Source organism: Leptopilina heterotoma, unplaced genomic scaffold (assembly GCF_015476425.1).
Source record: "Leptopilina heterotoma isolate Lh14 unplaced genomic scaffold, ASM1547642v1 Lhet_212, whole genome shotgun sequence".
NCBI classification, from domain to species: Eukaryota; Metazoa; Arthropoda; class Insecta; order Hymenoptera; family Figitidae; genus Leptopilina; species Leptopilina heterotoma.
The window spans coordinates 226,335-246,301 of NW_025110930.1; the positions used below are offsets into that span (position 1 = coordinate 226,335).

Sequence of the window (19,967 nt, forward strand, 5' to 3'; positions counted from 1 at the left end):
ATAGCGTGTTATTTTGACATCAAATTTGACGCTAAAATAATGCTTTATTTCCTGTGCAGCCACATATGAGATCTGCCATTTTGGATTTTTCAAAATCTATTTTCAGATTCGTTATCGGTGATCCCAAAATCTTGTGTGGTTAATCGTAAAATTATTTGAAAAAAGTCGCCATTTTAATCTGCTATTTTGATGATTAAAAGTGAATTTACAATTTTCATTTAAAGTATACATTTTAGAAATATCCTTCGATACGCCATGTCGATTTTCGAAACATATGCCACTCAAGTTTAGAAAGCAGATGCCTTATACTAAATTTGAAGCTATTAACCATAATTTTAAAGTAAACGGAAATCGAGCGAGTAGAGGTGTCCGCGTTGACAAAGAATATACCCCACAAGTCAGCTTTCAATTAAAGCAATTATAATTTTGTTAAAGTATGTATATTTTAACAAGAAATAATATTTCAAGTTCTTAAATTAGATTAAAATATAATAGACTTAATTGGATTAAGATAAGGATATTATAATAAGAAGCATTTTATTTAATTTAACACAATGACAGAATTTTTTGAAATGCAATGAGATAATACTTTATGTTCATACTTGATTACATTTGAGTTGATGTTTAAAAATTTCAAACAGCGAGTAAGAGATTAAGAAATTGTTGCGCATTATATCGCGTTTTGTATAAAGTGAGGGTGAGAGACTGGCCACCGGGGAGGCGGTTTCGTAATTAACAATCCATTTTGTATTCGACTCACCTGATCGCAACGTGTGCGGTCCGTGACGTCATAATTCGGGGCTCCTTCGAGGTGTACCGCCCCCTTAATATGGGTTCCAACACCTCTGCCTGCAATCCAGCACGCATTTTCCTCCTTCCTCTCTTTAATTTCTTAAGTTAGAAGGTAAGAAAGAGATGGTCAATCATATTTAACGAAAGCAAGAGAAGGTGAGTTCTTTCTTCCTTCCTCACCTCATATCAGTGCTGCCAATGGATGGTATATACCTCGAAGGCAGCAGGAGAGAATATAATGGTTCAACTCAGTCCGGACTTCACACGAAGCCGACCGTCCAGAACGTCCTTCTGCCAGAAGATGATACAGTCCTCAAGTAGGAACTTCTCCTTCTCGACGCTTTATCTAAATACATTCTGTGCATAAAATTATATCTTGTCGTCTTTTCTAATTGTGCTTTTTTAATTTGTCAACATTTTCAAGACCGTATTCCCACTAACATAATTAGCAATTAATATAGTCAAATATTTCGTCAACATATATTCAGTTTGCCAAATCATCTTTTAATAGTTGATTCAACTGTCATTTCTTGAAAATATATAATTAAACTGTAACCAGAGATAGTACTGTATATCTTATTCCTGTTGATCATATCTATAGTAAGGAAGCTCAAACAGAGGGCTACAATACGTTTTAATTTAGAAAAAAGAAATATTTTCTTCTTTATAACGGTTTCAGACAATACAAATGTCTTATTTTAAGACATTTTGGTTCTTAAAAATGGTTTTTGGTTTATTAAAATCGGTTTAGTAGAATTCGAGAAAAGTGTCTTCCTGTTTTCAAAAATGTGTTTTTGAGAAAGACGCGTATAACCCCTTCACAGTCAGAAGCACGTATATGACGAAGTAGAAATGTCCAAAGCTATCACGGAGTTTAACGCCGGCATGGTACCTATACTTAGTACTGACCGACGGTACTGACTTACCAAACCCGAACAATACTGGGAGTATAAAAAAATGTACAAACCCATAAGTGCAATCAGCGGCGGCGCCGAAATGATTTTATATTATAGGGAACCATAATTATATTTATAATTATTCTTTTTATAAATAAATATAATATAGTAAATTTATTATTATAATATTGTACATTACAGCCTCGGCCATAATACAAAAACAATTTTTTTAAAACTTATTTCTATAAAAACAATTTTGATAGTTATTTATATTTTTATTGATATGCATAAAAATTTATGTAATATAACAGTATTAATACTGAATAAATTACATTCCATCCTTTAAAAATACCAAATAACGAGCTTCAATATAAACTTATAAAAAGATCAGTTTTTTTTAGAAAACGATGGCATATTGTAAATTTGTTAAATTCTACTTGAGTTGTGCTATATGGTGGTCTAAAAATGCATGGAAAAAAAGTAAAATCGGAATTTTAATGCTCTGACCCCCTATAGGATTTTTCTTTATCGAAAAAAATAACTCTATTTTTTGAAAATCAAAAAATATTTATAGGTCGCTCTCAAAGCGTTCAAAGTTTCCCATTTAAAATGCATGGGGAAAAAACACTTTTTAGCAGAATTGGAATAGAATCTTTGAAAATCAATATTTTTCATTCAGCAAACTCTGTTTCTCTTTAGAAGACTTCAAAAAATAGTGCTAAATTGTTTATTTAATCATTTTTTAATATTAACTATTTTTTATAGTGCCCCAAAAAAACCCCATAAATATTTCAAAATGACGAAAAAATCGTTAAAAGATATTTTTTACTATTTTTATCAAAGTTTTTTCCTAGATTTTGAATAAATAACACAAATATTGATTTTTAAACATTATTCCATGTAAGGTAAAGGTACCAGTTATGAAACGCTTTCATAATTTTGTCCCTATTATGGAACAGTATTACAAAATTAAAATAAATGCAATTAAAATTGCTGTTAAGAAAATTCTAGTTATTTCAATAAATTTTACACGATATAAGAATTATCATTTTTGTATAGTATTTAATTTAAAATGAAATGTTTAATTACATTTTAGCTTTTAAATTAAGGTTAGCCAGGTTTTCGTCAAACTACCGTTTCATATTAGGTACACTTATTATTTGCATGTCCCGATTGATGGAACAGACAAAAAATATACAACAAACACAACCTCAAATATTTTCAGTATTTTCGCATTGCTTTTCTACCAAAAAAATTGATTATATAATTATGTATTTAACTAGAATTTATTCTTTGTATTTAATTCTTTATAGTCAACATTCAAATTACTGGGATAAGTCAATACGATTTTAATTATTAATTGAATAAAATAGGTGTTTCATAATCGGGACATTAATTTTGAAACAACCGTACATTCAGGAAACCACACTGAGAGAACTGGAGGATTGGACTAAACATCTGGAGAGACTAATCGTTCATATTTGAGAGTTGACTATTGGAAAACAATCTAAATATTCAAATACACCATTGACAGATATTCGTGCCATTTCTCTTGGAGGAAAAATGAGTTTATAACAGAGGGACAAATTAACCATCTTGAGAAATCCCTTCCTTATCCGGCGCGAAATGAATAAATATGGCAACCTAACCCATAAATTAAATACATAAAATGTCACAAAAATAATTTCGCGCGCATCAGATCGTACACATTTTCTGCGCAACTTTTAACCCTCAGATATAATGGGAGAGAATATACAAGTAGATTTCCATTATCAATTCAAAATTTATTTTAGAAGGACTATTTAACTCTCTTCATAAGCAAAGGAAACATACACTTTTTGAACCTCTGAATTTTGACTCTCCAGTTTTCTCAGTGCATCCTTTCATAATCGGTACTAGTGCAGGGTTTCACAATTTAATTAATATTATTTTTATTTCATGATAAATAAACATTTTAGGGCCTAAATACTGTTCACAAAATACCAACCTTTCAATCTATACCAAAATTATTTATATTAACACTCCCCAGGTAGAAAAATTTAATGGAAGCCTAGATATATGCTAGCGCCACCACTGGAATCTGCATGGCAATTTATCTCGCCGACGTCTTCTAGCGCCTTGCATGGCGCAAGCACTTTCCGCTAGAATGCAACATAACCTCAAATTTCTGTTGCTTAAAGTGTCAAAGGTGTTTGCTTGTAGAATATTGTGGCATTTAAAAACAATATATAGTAAAGGATTGTAAGTATTTATATATTTGTAATTGTATTAAATTTAAACATAAATTAATATTGCATTATAAATTTCTTGTTCATTCGTTAATTTATACACTTATTTATAAAATAATTTTTAGTATATAAATGTTTTATTCAACCTCCAAGAAAATTTTTAAATATATTTTAAGTAATTAATCTAACGATTTATCACCAAGAGTAACAATAAATACTTTTTGATGGATCAAATATATTATTAATTTTTCTCCATTCGAATTAGAAAACATAACCTCAAACTGGATTTATTTTTTCTTTATTTTTAATTCACCTGACAGAAAATATTTACTGATTTTAAATAGGAACTTAATTTTTGCAATTATTATTATTATTATTATTATTATTATTATTATTATTATTATTATTATTATTATACAAGAAATTGGTTAATTTCAAAAATTTTAATTTCAATGTTTCACATGTGTAACTATTTTTGACACTGTTACTGTAAAGAAATAAATAATTTTTTATAGAAATTTAATAATAATTTATTCTTAAAATTTCCATATTTAAAAAACAATTTTATACAGCAAATAATGACCAAAATTTTGATTAGGCTTGGGATTAAGAAAAGGTTGCCGTTTTCTGAATTAAAATCTTACCATAACTTTAAACGAAACGTGAATTAACTCTTCAAATACGTTAAAACTTCATTGTAGGCAGATAATTAGTAAATGTTTTTTATATGTACACGATTTTTTTAATTATTTACGTCAAAAGAAATTACATAGGAATCATTTTTTAATTCGCGAAATAAAGTTTTGGCAGGTGAGGTTATGTTCATTCTAGCACTGCGAGCAGAATGCGAGAAAGGTGCTAGACTAAAAAAGTGTTTTAAATGCTCTCAGCGCCACTACAGCGCAATGGAACGCAAGAGTGGCACCATGCTAGCGCCACCAAATTTTTCTGCTAGGGTCCTACTTCCAACAAATTTATCATAGAAATTTAGTTAGCTTAACCCGGTGAGCGTAAGGTAGAATTTTGCAACACCGAGAAATTTACAACTGGCGGAGTACTGCGCCAGCACTGGCCGTACTGGCAGCTACGCTGACAGACAGCACTGGCATAACTCTGGGATGATAACGCTGTCTAACGCAGGCGAAGTACTGCCTGCCAGTGCTGCCAGATAGCGCTGGCGCAGCACTGGACCAGTGCTGGCTGAGAGTATTGCCGCAATAAATGCCGTATTGTTATTAATTAGTCGTAAATTAATAATTAAAAATAATTTAACAACAAAATGGTAAATAATATTAATAAATAGTTATTATTCATAAAATATTTCTTTTCTTAAAGAAATTGTATTAAAGATGGAAACTAACAATGGATATAGTAAATGAAGTAGAAAAAAATTGTTTATAACATTTAAAAATTAAATAATAAACAATTACAGTAAGTGTGCATTAGATTTTCATATTTTAGTACCTAACGGATTGGAATCTAGAAATATCGCAAACCTATGAAAATAAACAAAATTGCTGACGAGGGGAATCGAACCTACGACCGACGGACTAACAGACTAACGCTCTAACCACTATGCTAACGACACATGCCTACAGTAAAGTATTAATATCTCAGTATCATTCAGACATACAATTATTGAGTCAAAGATGAGAAAAAAATAGGGATACGTTAGAAATAATAAATTGAAATAAAATAAATTAAACTAAATTTTTAAAAATTAAATTACTTTACTTATTGCATTTAACATTTTACGTAATTCTTAAATTACGTGGTAATTTTTTAATAATTTTTTATTCATAGTAAGAAGTATAATAGTATTTTAACAGGAACCAAATTATTATTGAGATTAAAGTTTAAATTTTGTTTATAATTTTAATTTGTTTAAATAATTTATTATTTACAAAATCAGACAATTGTGTTAAATTGTTATTATTAAATTTAATAAGAATAAGAAATGAACAACTGAAAAGTAAAATATTAATTTTTTCAATAAATTTATATTTATAAACTTTTTTTATAATTTTTTTCAAGTTTATGTCAAAAAAGCAATGTTGGCAAAGAGCGTTGTGAACAATTTTTCTATACTCAGCCAGCACTTGCCGCCGTGGCTTGTCCAAGCTTTGGCGAAACAAAAATTCTGTACTGCGCCAGCACTAATTGTCGAGGCTCGGCTAGACTACGCCGAACAATCGTCTGAGTACTAAGCCAGTGGTGAACATCGGCACTACACTGGCATTTCCCATTGGGTTAATGTTACGATAAATTTTTCATTTCTTTAAACAAATTATTATTGTTAATTTATAATAATTCCAAAAACAAAATAGAGAAAAGCAAATTTCTATATATTTGGCAGCATGATATCGGTATTATTTAATGCTAATTTATTGAATTAAATAAAACATTAAATTAAATTTGCTATAATTATTATTTAACTTTATTTAAACAATTAATTGTTGTTATTTATTAACTTTTTTTCTACTGCACTTAGAAAGATGCAGTTTTCTTAATTTTACAATTTTGGACCTAAGATAATAACCGATAATTATTAAATGTCAATTGGATATGTTAACAATTGTTTAAACAATTAATTGTTGCTATTTATTAACTTTTTTTCTATTGCACTTAGAAAGATGCAGTTTTTTTTAATTCTGAAATTTTGGATCTAAGATAATAACCGATAATTATTAAATGTCAATTCGATATGTTAACAATTGTTTAAACAATTGTTAACATATCGAATTGACATTTAATAATTATCGGTTTTTATCTTAGGTCCAAAATTGTTAACATATCGAATTGACATTTAATAATTATCGGTTTTTATCTTAGGTCCAAAATTGAAAAATTAAGAAAAAACTGCATCTTCCTAGGTGAAATAGAAAAAAAGTTAATAAATAACAACAGCGCGTAGATGGCGCTAGTGAAATGTCCAAAAAATCGCGAATGGCCTACCTAGACAGTGCTCTCTAAATCTGAATATGTGAAATTTCACTTATTGTACGTTATAAGTCGTCCTCTCGATCAATAAGTGCATATACACTTATAAATAAGTGAATTTTTCACTTATTCTGAGTGAAATTTCACTTATTATAAGTGTATATGCACTTATTGATCGAGAAGACGACTTATAACGTACAAATATGTGAATTTTCACATATTCAGATTTAGAGAGTGGTCCAACCTCGACTATACTCCCCTATTATGTATTATGAATAAAGAAAAAATATTTATTTTTTGAAAATGTATAAATATATACATTCTTTTAAATAAAAATTTTTTTATTATCATTTTAATAAAGAATTAAATTAATAATCTTTACGATATTTTTATGCTATACCTATTAATTAATATATAATGACTTGTTAAAATGTATATAAATATATAAAACATATGGGCAATTTCACGTGAGATTTTAGTCGACCTCTTAAAATCGGCCAAAAATATTTTTTTTTCTATTCTGTATCGATAAAAAACAGATACGTATTTTTTTATTTTTGTTTAATTGTCCAAATTTTCGAGTTATGAATTTTCGAAATTTTTTACTTTTAATTGTAGACCTACATTCAGTAGCTTATAAGTCCGAAAATAATGAGTTTAGAAAAAAGTTGTCAAAGAATAAAAGTTTTAGTTTTCTTTCGACTTTTAAGAAATGTAAACAACAAATTTTTTTTATAATTAAATTAATTTTTTTTAACTTTGGGCCAGATTTTTTTTATTTTTTTAAATTTATTTATACCTTATAGTATAGAGAAGATTTTCCAAACAGCTCCGAAATGGGCCTGATGTGTTAAATGAGTTTTAAAACATTTTCAAAAATCACTTGCAAGCATCACAGTGGGATTTTTTTACAATTAACTTTTTAAAACTGTCTACAGCGTAGACCCTTTAATTTAAAACAAAGACCACTCAAATAGATTACAAATTATGGGCTGTAGACAGTTTTAAAAAGTTATTTGTAAAAAAATCCCACTGTGATGCTTGCAAGTGATTTTTGAAAATGTTTTAAAACTCATTTAACACATCAGGCCCATTTCGGGACTTTTTGAAAAATCTTCTCTATATTATAAGGTATAAATAGATTTAAAAAAAAATTTAAAAATCCGGCCCAAAGTTAAAAAAATTAATTTGTTATAAAAAAAATTTTGTTTTTTACATTTTTTAAAAGTTGAAAGAAAACTAAAACTTTTATTCTTTGACAACTTTTTCCTAAACTCAATATTTTAAGACTTTTAAGCTACTGAATATAGGTCTACAATTAAAAGTCCAAAATTTCAAAAATTCATAGCTCAAAAATTTGGACAATTAAACAAAAATAAAAATACGTATCTGTTTTTTTTCGATACAGAATAGAAAAAAATAATTTTTGGCTGATTTTAAGAGGTCGACGAAAATCTCACGTGGAATTGCCCATATAGATTTATAATAATTTTTCTTTAAATAAATATAATATACGGTGAATTTATTATTGTAGCACTGTCTACATATAACGGTCTCATAATCCAAAAAGATGTTAAAGTGAGTTCACTTCCAAGCTTGCGTTGCTGTGCGGTATGTGTATTTGACTTGCATCCTCGAGGGTCTAGGGTTCGATCCCCCGTGCGTGTGCTATATGTTTCCGTCTTAGTTTTAAGTGTTTAGTGTAAAATTCTCAACAGTATTACATATAAAGTATAAGTTTAAACAATGATAATAATAATTTAGTAATTAATTTAAATAAATAAGATTGTAATGAAAGAAAATAAGAAAAATATTTTTTTTAATATATTTCAATACAGCAATTCTCATAATTATTTACATTTTTATTGATACCCATATATAAAAGTTTATTTACTACAGAAATATTAATAATATAATTATTAGTATTCAATAAATTACTCCCCATTCTTTAATAATCAAATAACGAGCTTTACTATAAGCTTATAAAGGTAAATTTTGTTTTAGAGAACGCGTTACAGCATTTTCCAAATTTGTTAAATTTTATCTGCGAATCAGTAATTAGGGGGTGTTCTGCCAGTGATATTTCAATACTGACTTAGTACTGACTGCTGGTAAAAAATCAGTACTGGACAGCGTTACCAGCCAGGGATTTCCCAGTACTGATTTAGTACTGCAGTCAGTACTGGGTCAGTATACTATGCCAGTATTAGATTTCTACTTGGGGTACAATGCGTCTGTCTGACAATTCCCCAAAGAAAGCGTCTCACATTACCCAAGTGTTTTCGTTGACATTTTGATCTGCTAACATTAACTCACAGAATATTTGAAAGTCGAAATAGCAATGCTGGTATACAAAATAATTTTAAACATATTTACTTGAATTAATGTATTAATAATGAAAAAAATATATCACTTCACATGCAATTTTTCAAGAACTTATTGTACACATTTAATATTGCCTTTAAGATTGATTACATATCCTCCCTGTGGAAATATTGCCAGTAAATTTGTTACAAAATTGATAATCAATATTATTGAAATATAACAATGCCCAGGCGGAAATTTCCAACCGGCGCGGATCCTAGCCCGTACTGACGCCAGTGTAACTGTACTGGCTCGGAACCGTCTGCCAACCGAATGTGAACGGGCATTCTACCGAATAGTGACTAGGCCAGGAGCGCGCTGGCAACCGGCTCGGAACTGGCATTCTACCGCCCGCTGACCGGCCGGGAGAAGCCGTTCCGTGTATAATTCAACCGGCTGGGACCTGGCACTCTACCGACCGTGGATTTTTCATTTAATAGCCAGCTGAGGGCTGGCATTCTACCGACTGACAACCGGGTCGGATCCAAATGATAATTTCAACAAATATCAATACAAAAAATAATAATTAATTGCAAAAGATAAATACTAATGACAATTCATTGACAGTTCACTTTACACATTTTTTTATTTCTTTATACACTTAAACGCAATTTTTTATTACATAGACATTTGAAAAATCCTAACGCTTGGGGTTACGAACCTACGCCTAACCGAATATTTACGCACCGAAATCTCGCACGCTAACCACTATGCTACGCTCGCATGGGACTCTCAAATCTTAAATACTTTCAAGTGTCACAAGCTGAAATAAAACTTGTAGAATTACTACGCGTCAATGATACCGCTATATTTTCAATACTTTATTGAATGTATATTTAGGACTATTTCAATATTTCGTTAAAAAAGAAACTTGTTATATTTTTATTATTATATAATACATATATTGAATAATTGTTTTTCAATATAATAATATTGAACGTAATAATATTAATAATTTTAATTAATATCTCAATAATAATAAATTTATTATTATTAAGATATTATTAATTAATTTTATATATTATTAATTAACATTAATATTATTGAGAATTAATAATAAATTATCAATATTAATTAATAATATATCAATAACCATAAATTTATTATTATTGAGATATTAATTAAAATTATTAATATCATTACCTTCAATATTATTATATTGAGAAACAATTATTCAATTATTATTGAGATATTATTAATTAATAATATATAATATTAATTAATAACGAATTTTTCTAATTATTTAATTTTTAAAAAAGTCTCAATAAATAATTACTTAATATATTGATTAGATTCATTTATTAATAATTATTTTCTAAAATAATGCAATTACTTGTAATAATTATTTAATTTATAATGTGACAATAAATGACGATATCCGCAGTCGGATCCGCCCCAGTACCGAGCCAGTACAGACTCAACATATCCGTCATTCTTCCGACGCCGCAGAAGAATAAGATCCGCCGGCGGAAGAAATCCAGTACCGAGCCAGTACTGACAATAGTGGGAAGACGGTTCCGACAGACGGAGCATAATCTGTACCGCGCCGGTTGCTTTTTCAGATCCGAATCGGTACAGACCGTCGGTACTTGCGGTCTGTACGGGCGCGGATCCCAGCCGGTTGTAAACTCCGACGTTCGTCCGACTTTTCCGCCTGGGTGTACACTGTAAAATAGACAGTTAAATTTTAACTCCCCAAGGGATTCTATACAAGTCACACCCATTTGGGAGTTAAAGCGAAGGGGTTAAAATTTACACAGTAAAAATAAGAATCATCTCCAAAATGGAGTTAATTTAATAATTAACTCCCTTTTGGAGTTGATTTTTAACAATACATACTTGAGTGTGGAGTTGGATTCTAATTTTTAATAGAGCATTTTGTGAAAATCTTTTTCACTAAATGTGAATAACCAAAAATTTTTTTAAAGCTGAATCCTCTTAGGATAATTAATATCCAAACCTGTATGCGAGGTAATGTGATCAAAAGCTTTGCTTATTATAATAACAATATAAATATTTATATAATAAAATTATTAAAAAATTACTGTCATTTATATATTCATATTATTTCATATATATAAACTAACTCATAATGAATGAGTTAGTATGTATCTGTTTGATGGTTAGTTTTAAAGAGAGAAGGAGAAGAAGAAGAAGAAGAAAGAAAAGAAGAAGCAAACTGGTGCCGCGGTACCATACCATAATAACAGATTGCGGTGCGTCTCGACTAGCTGATGACTTCATTGAACTCGCTTCGTTGTGCCTTAGGCTAGACCTCCCTGAAATCACATGAAATTATAACGCCAATGATATTTCTTCCCTTTTTCAATGGACTTTAAAAACACAAAAAATAAGTTTGTGAAATTTTACCTGACAATGCTTGACTTTTACATACAAGAGAATATTTTAAGGATTGAAACACAGGAAAAAAAATATAATTTTTATCCCACAGTAGGTATAAATATTACCTGCAACAAATTTTATCCTAGGTGACGGCGCCACCATCTACGTGAATTGGTTAAAATTATGCGATACAGAAATTGCACCACTTTTTTCTGTGAATTATTCTTTTTAAACAAGTTTAAAGAACTTTTATTAATTTCCTGAATATGTCTTTTGGACTTTGTAAAAGACGACTTCAAGACGTCCTATAAATATTCTATTATGTCTTGGTTATTGGATGTCTTTGAGATGTCTAAAAAAACTTCTTTTTGTTTCAGACTTTAAAAATTTCTGTCGTCAGGTGGGGACTAGGGGAATTACATTCAAAAGTGCTACAGTGCGGGGGTAAGTTAGCGCAGGCAGAAGGTTAACATTTCCGTTGGGGTACTTTTTTACCCCAGTTGTACTGCCTACCCAGGTGGAAAAGTTAACGTTAGCTAATGCTACTAACGTTAGTCTAACGACATTTTTTATCACTAATATCAGATTATAACGTTAGTTAACATTAGTCTAACGTTAGTAGCATTAGCGAACTTGCTAACGTTAACTTTTCCACCTGGGTACAGTTAATAACAATTTTAATATTCTTCATAATAGCATTAATAATATAGGTTAAAGATGAATTTAATATTTTATAATTTTATATTTAGAGAATTCAGATTTAACCGTATTAAAAATATAAAATAATTAATCAGAAAGACTCTAAATGATCATCTCCAAGTAAACTTAATTGCTCTAAGGAAACAATAAATTATTTAAAGGTAGTGGATCCCTTCCTTAATTAACTATTAATTCAATTAATTGGGTGAGAGCCCATACTTTTCAAAGAATTTGGGAGTTGAAATATTTTTATTATATACCCTGATGGTAAAAATTTCGGACCAATTCCGGATTAAATACGGACAGATTAGTAGGGATTTGTCCGAAAATTGTACGAAAAAGGTCCGAAAATGATCCGCGCTAGTCTGATATCAATCCGAACGAAAATCTGAATCCGAAAACACTCCGGACTAATCCTGAATGTCTACGAATTCAGTCCGCAATTAGTCCGCAACAATTTGAAATTAAGTGTGGCAAAATCCTATTCCGAAAGAAGTACGAAACAATCCGAAATCCGTATGCTAAGAATCCGAAAATTGTCTGCAACAGTCTGGTTTAATCCAACTAAAAGGTATAATTCGAAACAAATACAAAATAATCCGAAATCTGTACACAAAGAATCCGACATTAGTCCGCTCCAATTCGGAATTAGTGCGGTAAAATCATATTCCGAAACAAATACGAAACAATACGAAATATGTATGCTAAGAATCCGGTAATAGACGGCCACCCGAATCATATGATATCCCTGATAAAAATTTCGGACTAATCCGGATTAAATCCGGGTATATTAGTGTGAATTAGTCCGATAATTGTACGAAAATGATCCGCGTTAATCTAACATCAATCCGAGTGAAATTGTGAATCCTAAATCAGTCTGGAGTAACCTTAAATGTCTATGAATTAAGTCTGTAATTATTACGCAACAACCCGAAATTATGTCCGTCAAAAAACTCATCTAAAATAAATACGAAATAATCCGAAATCAATATGTAAAGAATACGAAATCAGCCCGCAATATTCCGAATTTAATCCACTTAAAAGATTTAATCCGAAACAGAATAAGATCTGATCAAAACACCACAGTCCGAAAATAACTCTTATTATTATAAGAATTTGTAAATATATACAATCCACAGACAGTTCAAAACAATCCATATTCAATCCAATTCAAAGACTTAATAAGGAATGATTTTGGTATAATATTGAATTTGTATATTAAAAACAATTTGTATTAAATGCAGATAAATTCAAACTATAATTATAATTTCGTATGACAAAAACCTGACAAAAACCAGATTAATTCCGGATTTAATAATTTCACATTTGCAAGTTGCGTATTGTCAGACTAACTTCGGATTAGATCGGACTAATTCCGGATTCACTGGTTAAACCAACCGGATTACTTCTGCATTTACTAGTTGCATATGATCTGACTAACTTCGGACTAAACCGGACTAGTTACGGATTCAATAGTTATAAAAAACGGTATTGATTTCAAACTTAATTCATAGTAAAAAAAACTCCACAATAAACCGTACTGTTGCGGACAAATTCCGGATTAGTCCGAAATCGGTCCCACTTTTTATTCAGGGTATTTACTTATGGTAAATAAAATATTTAATTCTGCAGTCAATTTGTTTTTACAAATTTACTAGTATTATTAGTTATCTTGTTTGAATATTAAAATTAACACTGATGTGTTAGTTTCTTGTCATTTCTTTTCGTAGCACTTCATAAATTCTATTATGAATTTGAACTCTCATGCGAGCGTAGTATAGTGGTTAGTGTATTCGATTTCGGTGCGATATAATGTTAGATAGGTGTAGGTTCGAATCCCCAAGCGTTAGAAATTTTAAGTCAATGTAAATAAAATTGCGATAGGTAAATCGAAAAAATATGTTGAATGTATACCATAAAGTAATAATAATTAATATGTAACTTGTATAATTATTTTTTTTATTAACATTCACTAAATTGTCTGGACTAATTTTTGACTGTTTCGGACTAATTCCGGATTCACTAGTTAAAATTAACTGATTAATTTCAGACTTCATCGGACCAACTCCGGTTTCACTAGTTGTTCACAAACCGTATAGAGTTCGGATTTTTCCGGATTAATTTCGGGTGACAAAAACCTGACCATAAACCGCATTGTTTCGGACAAATTTCGGATTAGTCCGAAATCTGTCCGGTTTTTTAACCAGGGTAATTACTTGAATTTTCTGAAATAAAAGTATCCCGGTAAGAAGCCTTGAATAGGAAGGTATTAAAAATTATTTCATCATCAATAGGAAGACGAAAATTTCAGATACATCTGAATTCCCTTTTTGTCCGCTAGATTTGAATACTTCTATTATAAGTCAAATTTGTCTATAAAACGAATCCTTTTTAATGCTCAAAGTTTACAATATTAGAATGAATACTTTTTAATCACTTAAAGTGGAATAAATTTGTATCTAATCCCTTTTTTCTTGTAAATCAAATGCTTGCTGGTGGACACCCTACACGCAGAAAAATTCGATTGAAAATTTTAGAGTTCAGCAGTAGTAATTTAGATTTCATTCCCAAACTTGTCTAACTTTGAGGCTCCAGGATAAAAAACAGGGAAATGAATGGTAAAAGGTTTAAAGCACGTCAGTAGGCTTAACATGTTTTCGTTCTTATGCACACTTGTACGCGGAACAAAGCAGACTGAACACATTGATAGGCGCTTCTGGGCGGAGTCCAAGACAAGTCTAGTGCCGAGTCCCATACTGACTATAATGTGAGCAGATCTTCTAGTGACCTACATTATTATTTTTATTTGTCAAAATATTTACTTTTATTGGAATATTCAATTTGAAATTAAATATGAAATCTAAAAATGAAACAACTGAAAATATTACAATACTTTGAATTATATAAAACTTCTCACTGGGATTTTTATTATTCTTTAGCTATTTAAACGTCGAATCACTTTAAAAATTAAATACAAGTCCTTTGCCATTTTTACTAAAATGATTTGTTTTAAAACGTTTAAAGAAAGAGATTATATTTAAATATTTACAGATTAAATAAAAATCCCAATGCGAAGATTTTTAAAATTTAAAGTATTCTCTATTTTTTACATATTATTTCATTTTAGACTTTACATTTAGTTGCCTAAATTGAACATTCCAATAAAATATAATAACAATTAGGTATTACATAACCGGCTAAAAACAAAATAAACACACACCTAACCTCAAAATGAGATGAAAAATTTCACTTAGATATTCTTCTAAATTCATTTGTAACACTAGAACTTTATCACAAAACTGCACTCACTATTATATTTAAAATTAAAATTTTTATTTTTACTACACCGAGACTTCCATGTATATCAAAAACGAAGAAACTGAACAAACGCGGGCGCAGGCGCGCCACAGAGTTTCGCATTCCTAAAAACTGTTTGGGAATGAATCTAAGGACTCTCGCACAGAACAGTCCCCGTTGAAGTGAACGTTGATACAAAGTTTGTAACAAAATTTAAGTTACTTGAGAAAAGGATGAAATAGGAAAAGAAAGTGGCTTTGTTCAATGTTATTTCATTAACAGTTGTAATGTGCTTGACTTTGTAACTGGTGATAACTGGCGTCAACCGCGACTGTCCACGTGCATATAATCGAGTGCAAATAAAATTCCACACAGCACCGAGAATTTCTCGAAATCAGACAGGACCTCGCCCAGCGAGGTTAGAAATATTGCGTGGTAAAACTCATGGAGAATGTGAGGTTATTTAAATGTCCGCATATAAGGAAATATTGATTATCAAACTTGAGCAAAAATTTTACTGTAAATAATGACTTTCCATGTTCAGTCAATATTGTATTAATATTGCATGCAATATTCGCCCAATTAGGGAGCATTCACAAATGATGTTACGCAATTTTTCGGGATTTTAGACGCCCCCTTCCCCTGTCACGCAATTTCATGCAATTTCACATGTAAAAATACATTGTGTCACGTTTAGTAGAGACCCCCCCCCCCTACCCCCAAAAACGTGACATCATTTGTGAACGCTCCCTTATAAAAATTTCGTCTGCTAATATAAATTAAGCGATTTCCTGTCAAGTTTCAAGAAATTCTCGGTGCTGTGTGATTTTCGTGTAAATCACGTATAATGTAAAATTTGTCTTAAAACTTTATTTAATTTTAATTATTACTTTCCTTTATTTCACTTACGCATAAAAGATTGACTTCATGAGCATCAAATTTGACATAAATACCAATATTTAAAATTGAATACCTTTCTATACCTAACTTAAAATTATGTGCTTTTCAATTCCTTTCTATACCTTGGTCATAACGTTTGTGACGATATTAAAGAGAATTAAAAAATTTTTATTTATATACTCTTATTGGGAATTCAAAACTCAGGACAAAAAAGGAATTAAAAGGAATTCAATTTTTTCAATACTTTCTAATGCAAGCATTTTTACCAGGATATCCAAGAACTTTGATGTATTTATTACAAAAACGTCATTGAATTCCGGGTGGGTAATTACCCACCCAAAACATTCTGGGTGGGTACAACCCAGAACCCTACCCACGTTATCTGCCGGCCTATATATTGTGATAATATAGATCCATATCTATATAATATAAATTAACTTAAAAATCTGACTCCAGTCTTACACTGAAAAACTTAAATTATTACAGTTTTAGTCTCATAATTATATAGTGGAATTTTTTTTATTTACGTTCATTATTATTTACAGCTAATGTATTGAGAATTAATATTTAAATATCGAATTAATAGTATAAAATATTAATCAATTTTTTTACTTAAACAATTTATTTCTATTTCAAAATAGATCTGTAGAAAATCCTTTTGAATTTTATGGAAGGAAAGTATTCTCGGCCAGATTCTCGAGAATATAACCCGACTTTGAATTTCAGAGGATTTGAAAAAATTGGGTGCTTGTACTGCAGCCTTGGAACAAGCGAAGCTTCAGATATAGGGAGTTCTGGTGACCTAGTGGTGCGTCTGCTGCACTTCAGGGGGCACCAGAGCTTCCTACTTGAGATTTCGGTTGTATCAAGACGTAGTACAAACGCTGCAATTGGCGTCTCTCTAGCACCCAAATTTTTTCCACCCATTTAGTCTCAAAGTCTCATTTATTTCTGTCCAAACTTTAGCTTCCTGTTTTACGAGACTGTTAAAAAAATCGACACTATATCGATATATTTTATATATTTTTGTTTTCTCTATCAAAATGTACCATAAAATTTAAATTTTATCTTCAGAAAAAAGTTGTGATTCTTTTAACAAAAAAGGGGCTGAAATTTTAGTATTTTTTTAAATTAGATTTTCAAATTGAAATCACTTTAGTAAAAATCCATATCAACAAAAACAAATAATAGGACGATATAGATGTACGACAAAAATTTTTACAAAATGCAAAAGAATGCTTCAAAAATGGCAGCCAAAGTTGGATAATTTTTAAGTACAACATAATGTAGACTTTAGCTTAATTATTTTTAAATGTGAATACTGAAATCACGTAGAAGACTATAGTGACGTTCCACGGTGAAAGGGAATTAAAGTACTCTTGACTTAAGGTCTCTTTCACCGAGGAACGACACTATTGTTAAATAATAAAACTTTGTCATTCGTGAGTTTAAATTTAAATTATCTTACAAATTCTAAAAGAAAAAACAAAATTCTGTGAGAAATATCGAGTACCAATTTTTTAAAAAAGATATTCTCGTAAAACAAGAAGTTTAAAGGACCCTCGCGCAAAGTAGATTAAAGAAAACTGTGGGTCCACATTTATTTTAGAATATTTGTTATGTTATATTTGGTATATAACAACTTAGTATAACTTATACTAGATTTAAGATTATTTACTAAACATTGAGAATATATTCATATTTGATGAAATACTTGAAGAAAATATTTTATTAGTTAACTTTATAATTTTTTGTGTACTGACTAAAGCAAATTTATCCTTAACGTTACCGAAAATCCGAATATCGTGGGAATTATGTAAAAACAGTTTGCTGTTTTTATTAATATTATTAAATTTTCACGCCATTCGCCATTCAAGTAAATTTATTGGAATTTCTTTATTTCCGTTTACAATAGTATTATTAAATATTATTTGGCTGTGCTTGTTGATTTTAAAGTTATCCACAGAGCACAAGCAGTGACCAAGGAGAGAAGCTTAACCGGTGATAGTTATGTGAAAAATTCGTGGACCGATCCTTATTCTTAACTTTATCCTCCTCTTACATTCTCTCTGTTCTTGTCTGCCTTTCTCTTTCTCTTGGTGTATGTACTCCGCAGAGTTCGGTCAGGAACGCGTCTTTCGGCCTTTTGGCAGACCAGTATGTAATCTCTGCTACTCTTCTTTCCCCCAGTCCCTGCTCTCCTCACGTCTCTTTGTCCTTTCTTCTTTTTCTTTCTCCACGGTAAACCAGCCATTCGAAAGAGCCAGCAACGCTCGTCACTGTCTATCCAAGCAGACAGCGTGGAGCTGCCTTGGAGCGAAGTGAGTGCGTCTAATGAGGCAATAAATAAGTCGACTGCCCTAACCGGCCTCTCCACGCTTTTCGTTCGCGACGACGTTTCCATTCTCGTCCATTCTTTACTCCCACTTTTCGTCTCTATATTTCTTATCCTATAGTTATCAATTTATTCATTTGCTTTGTTCAGTGGTGTTATTTCTCGGAGAATTACTTTACGCGACAATCATAAATCTGTCATCTACTCATCTTTTTGTGTTACCTTCAAGTATAGCTTCCTGATATTTTTATCAGTCTATTGTATATTGACAAACATTTTCTTTTTCTATTCTTTTCATTTTAGTTCACCTCAAGCATCCAAAACTTCGGGATTTAAAAGTGTCCATAAAATTTCACTTTTGCAGGGGCATTCCGTAGAGCCGTTTCATAATAGGAGTAAGCGAACCTGGGTTTGCACAGGCAGCTGAGATGCAACGAGAGTAAGGAAATTCAAATTAATGCTTTTTCTCCCACTCTCGTGGAAGTTCAACTGCCTACGCATGCAGCATTACGTTAAATGTTCATGTGGAGATATCCAATAATAACATTTTTCTTTGATTGCAAATTTCAAATTCGTAATTGCAACTCCCCCTACACCCCCTGAGAAACAACAAACAAATGTCATTCAAAACCATTTTTTAAAATTATAAATTGAATTTGCCATAGGACATTTTAAAAATCTGACTTTGGAGTCGCCATAAACGTTCCTATAAACTCCTAGGTACCGAGTTTCCTAAAATCTATCAACTTAAAAAATGATCATTTGGAATATTGAAAACATTACTTCAGAATCGAGTTTAGGGACCCTGAAGACCTCCAGATACAAATTTTTATAGAAGTTCATCAAATAAAAAACTTGAAACAAAGAATACAGCACATTTTTGAGGTTAGAAGAAATTCTGACGTGATGGAGCAAAAAGTATTTCAGATTCGTGTTCAGGACACGAAAGTACATGGCAGCAGGGTATTCTGGTCAAAAGTATATGATACTGTTTTTTTTTCGGGGTCTGTATAATCAGTTTCCTCTTGACGCATTCCAGTTGGACAGAGTCAGTTGTCAGCTTTTCCCATGCAATAAAAGAATATTTTGCTGCTTTGTAACATCGAACATGATTCGTACGAAATTCGATCGGAATTCATATTCACATTTTGTTAAATTCTGATGAGCGTTTTG

The 19,967-nt window shown here is 30.6% G+C and overlaps 1 protein-coding gene across 2 annotated transcripts in view; it reads left to right on the plus strand.

Annotated features, from left to right (window-relative positions):
• The window catches only part of LOC122501574, a 134,023-nt gene extending 121,894 nt beyond the window's left edge, over positions 1-12,129 (plus strand). For both annotated transcript variants that reach the window (XM_043611137.1, XM_043611138.1), the window contains exon 3: positions 11,941-12,129. In XM_043611137.1, the coding sequence (XP_043467072.1) occupies positions 11,941-12,011 (71 nt within the window). In that variant the 3' untranslated portion in view covers positions 12,012-12,129. The remainder of the gene's footprint in view (positions 1-11,940) is intronic.
• Positions 12,130-19,967: the final 7,838 nt, after the last annotated feature.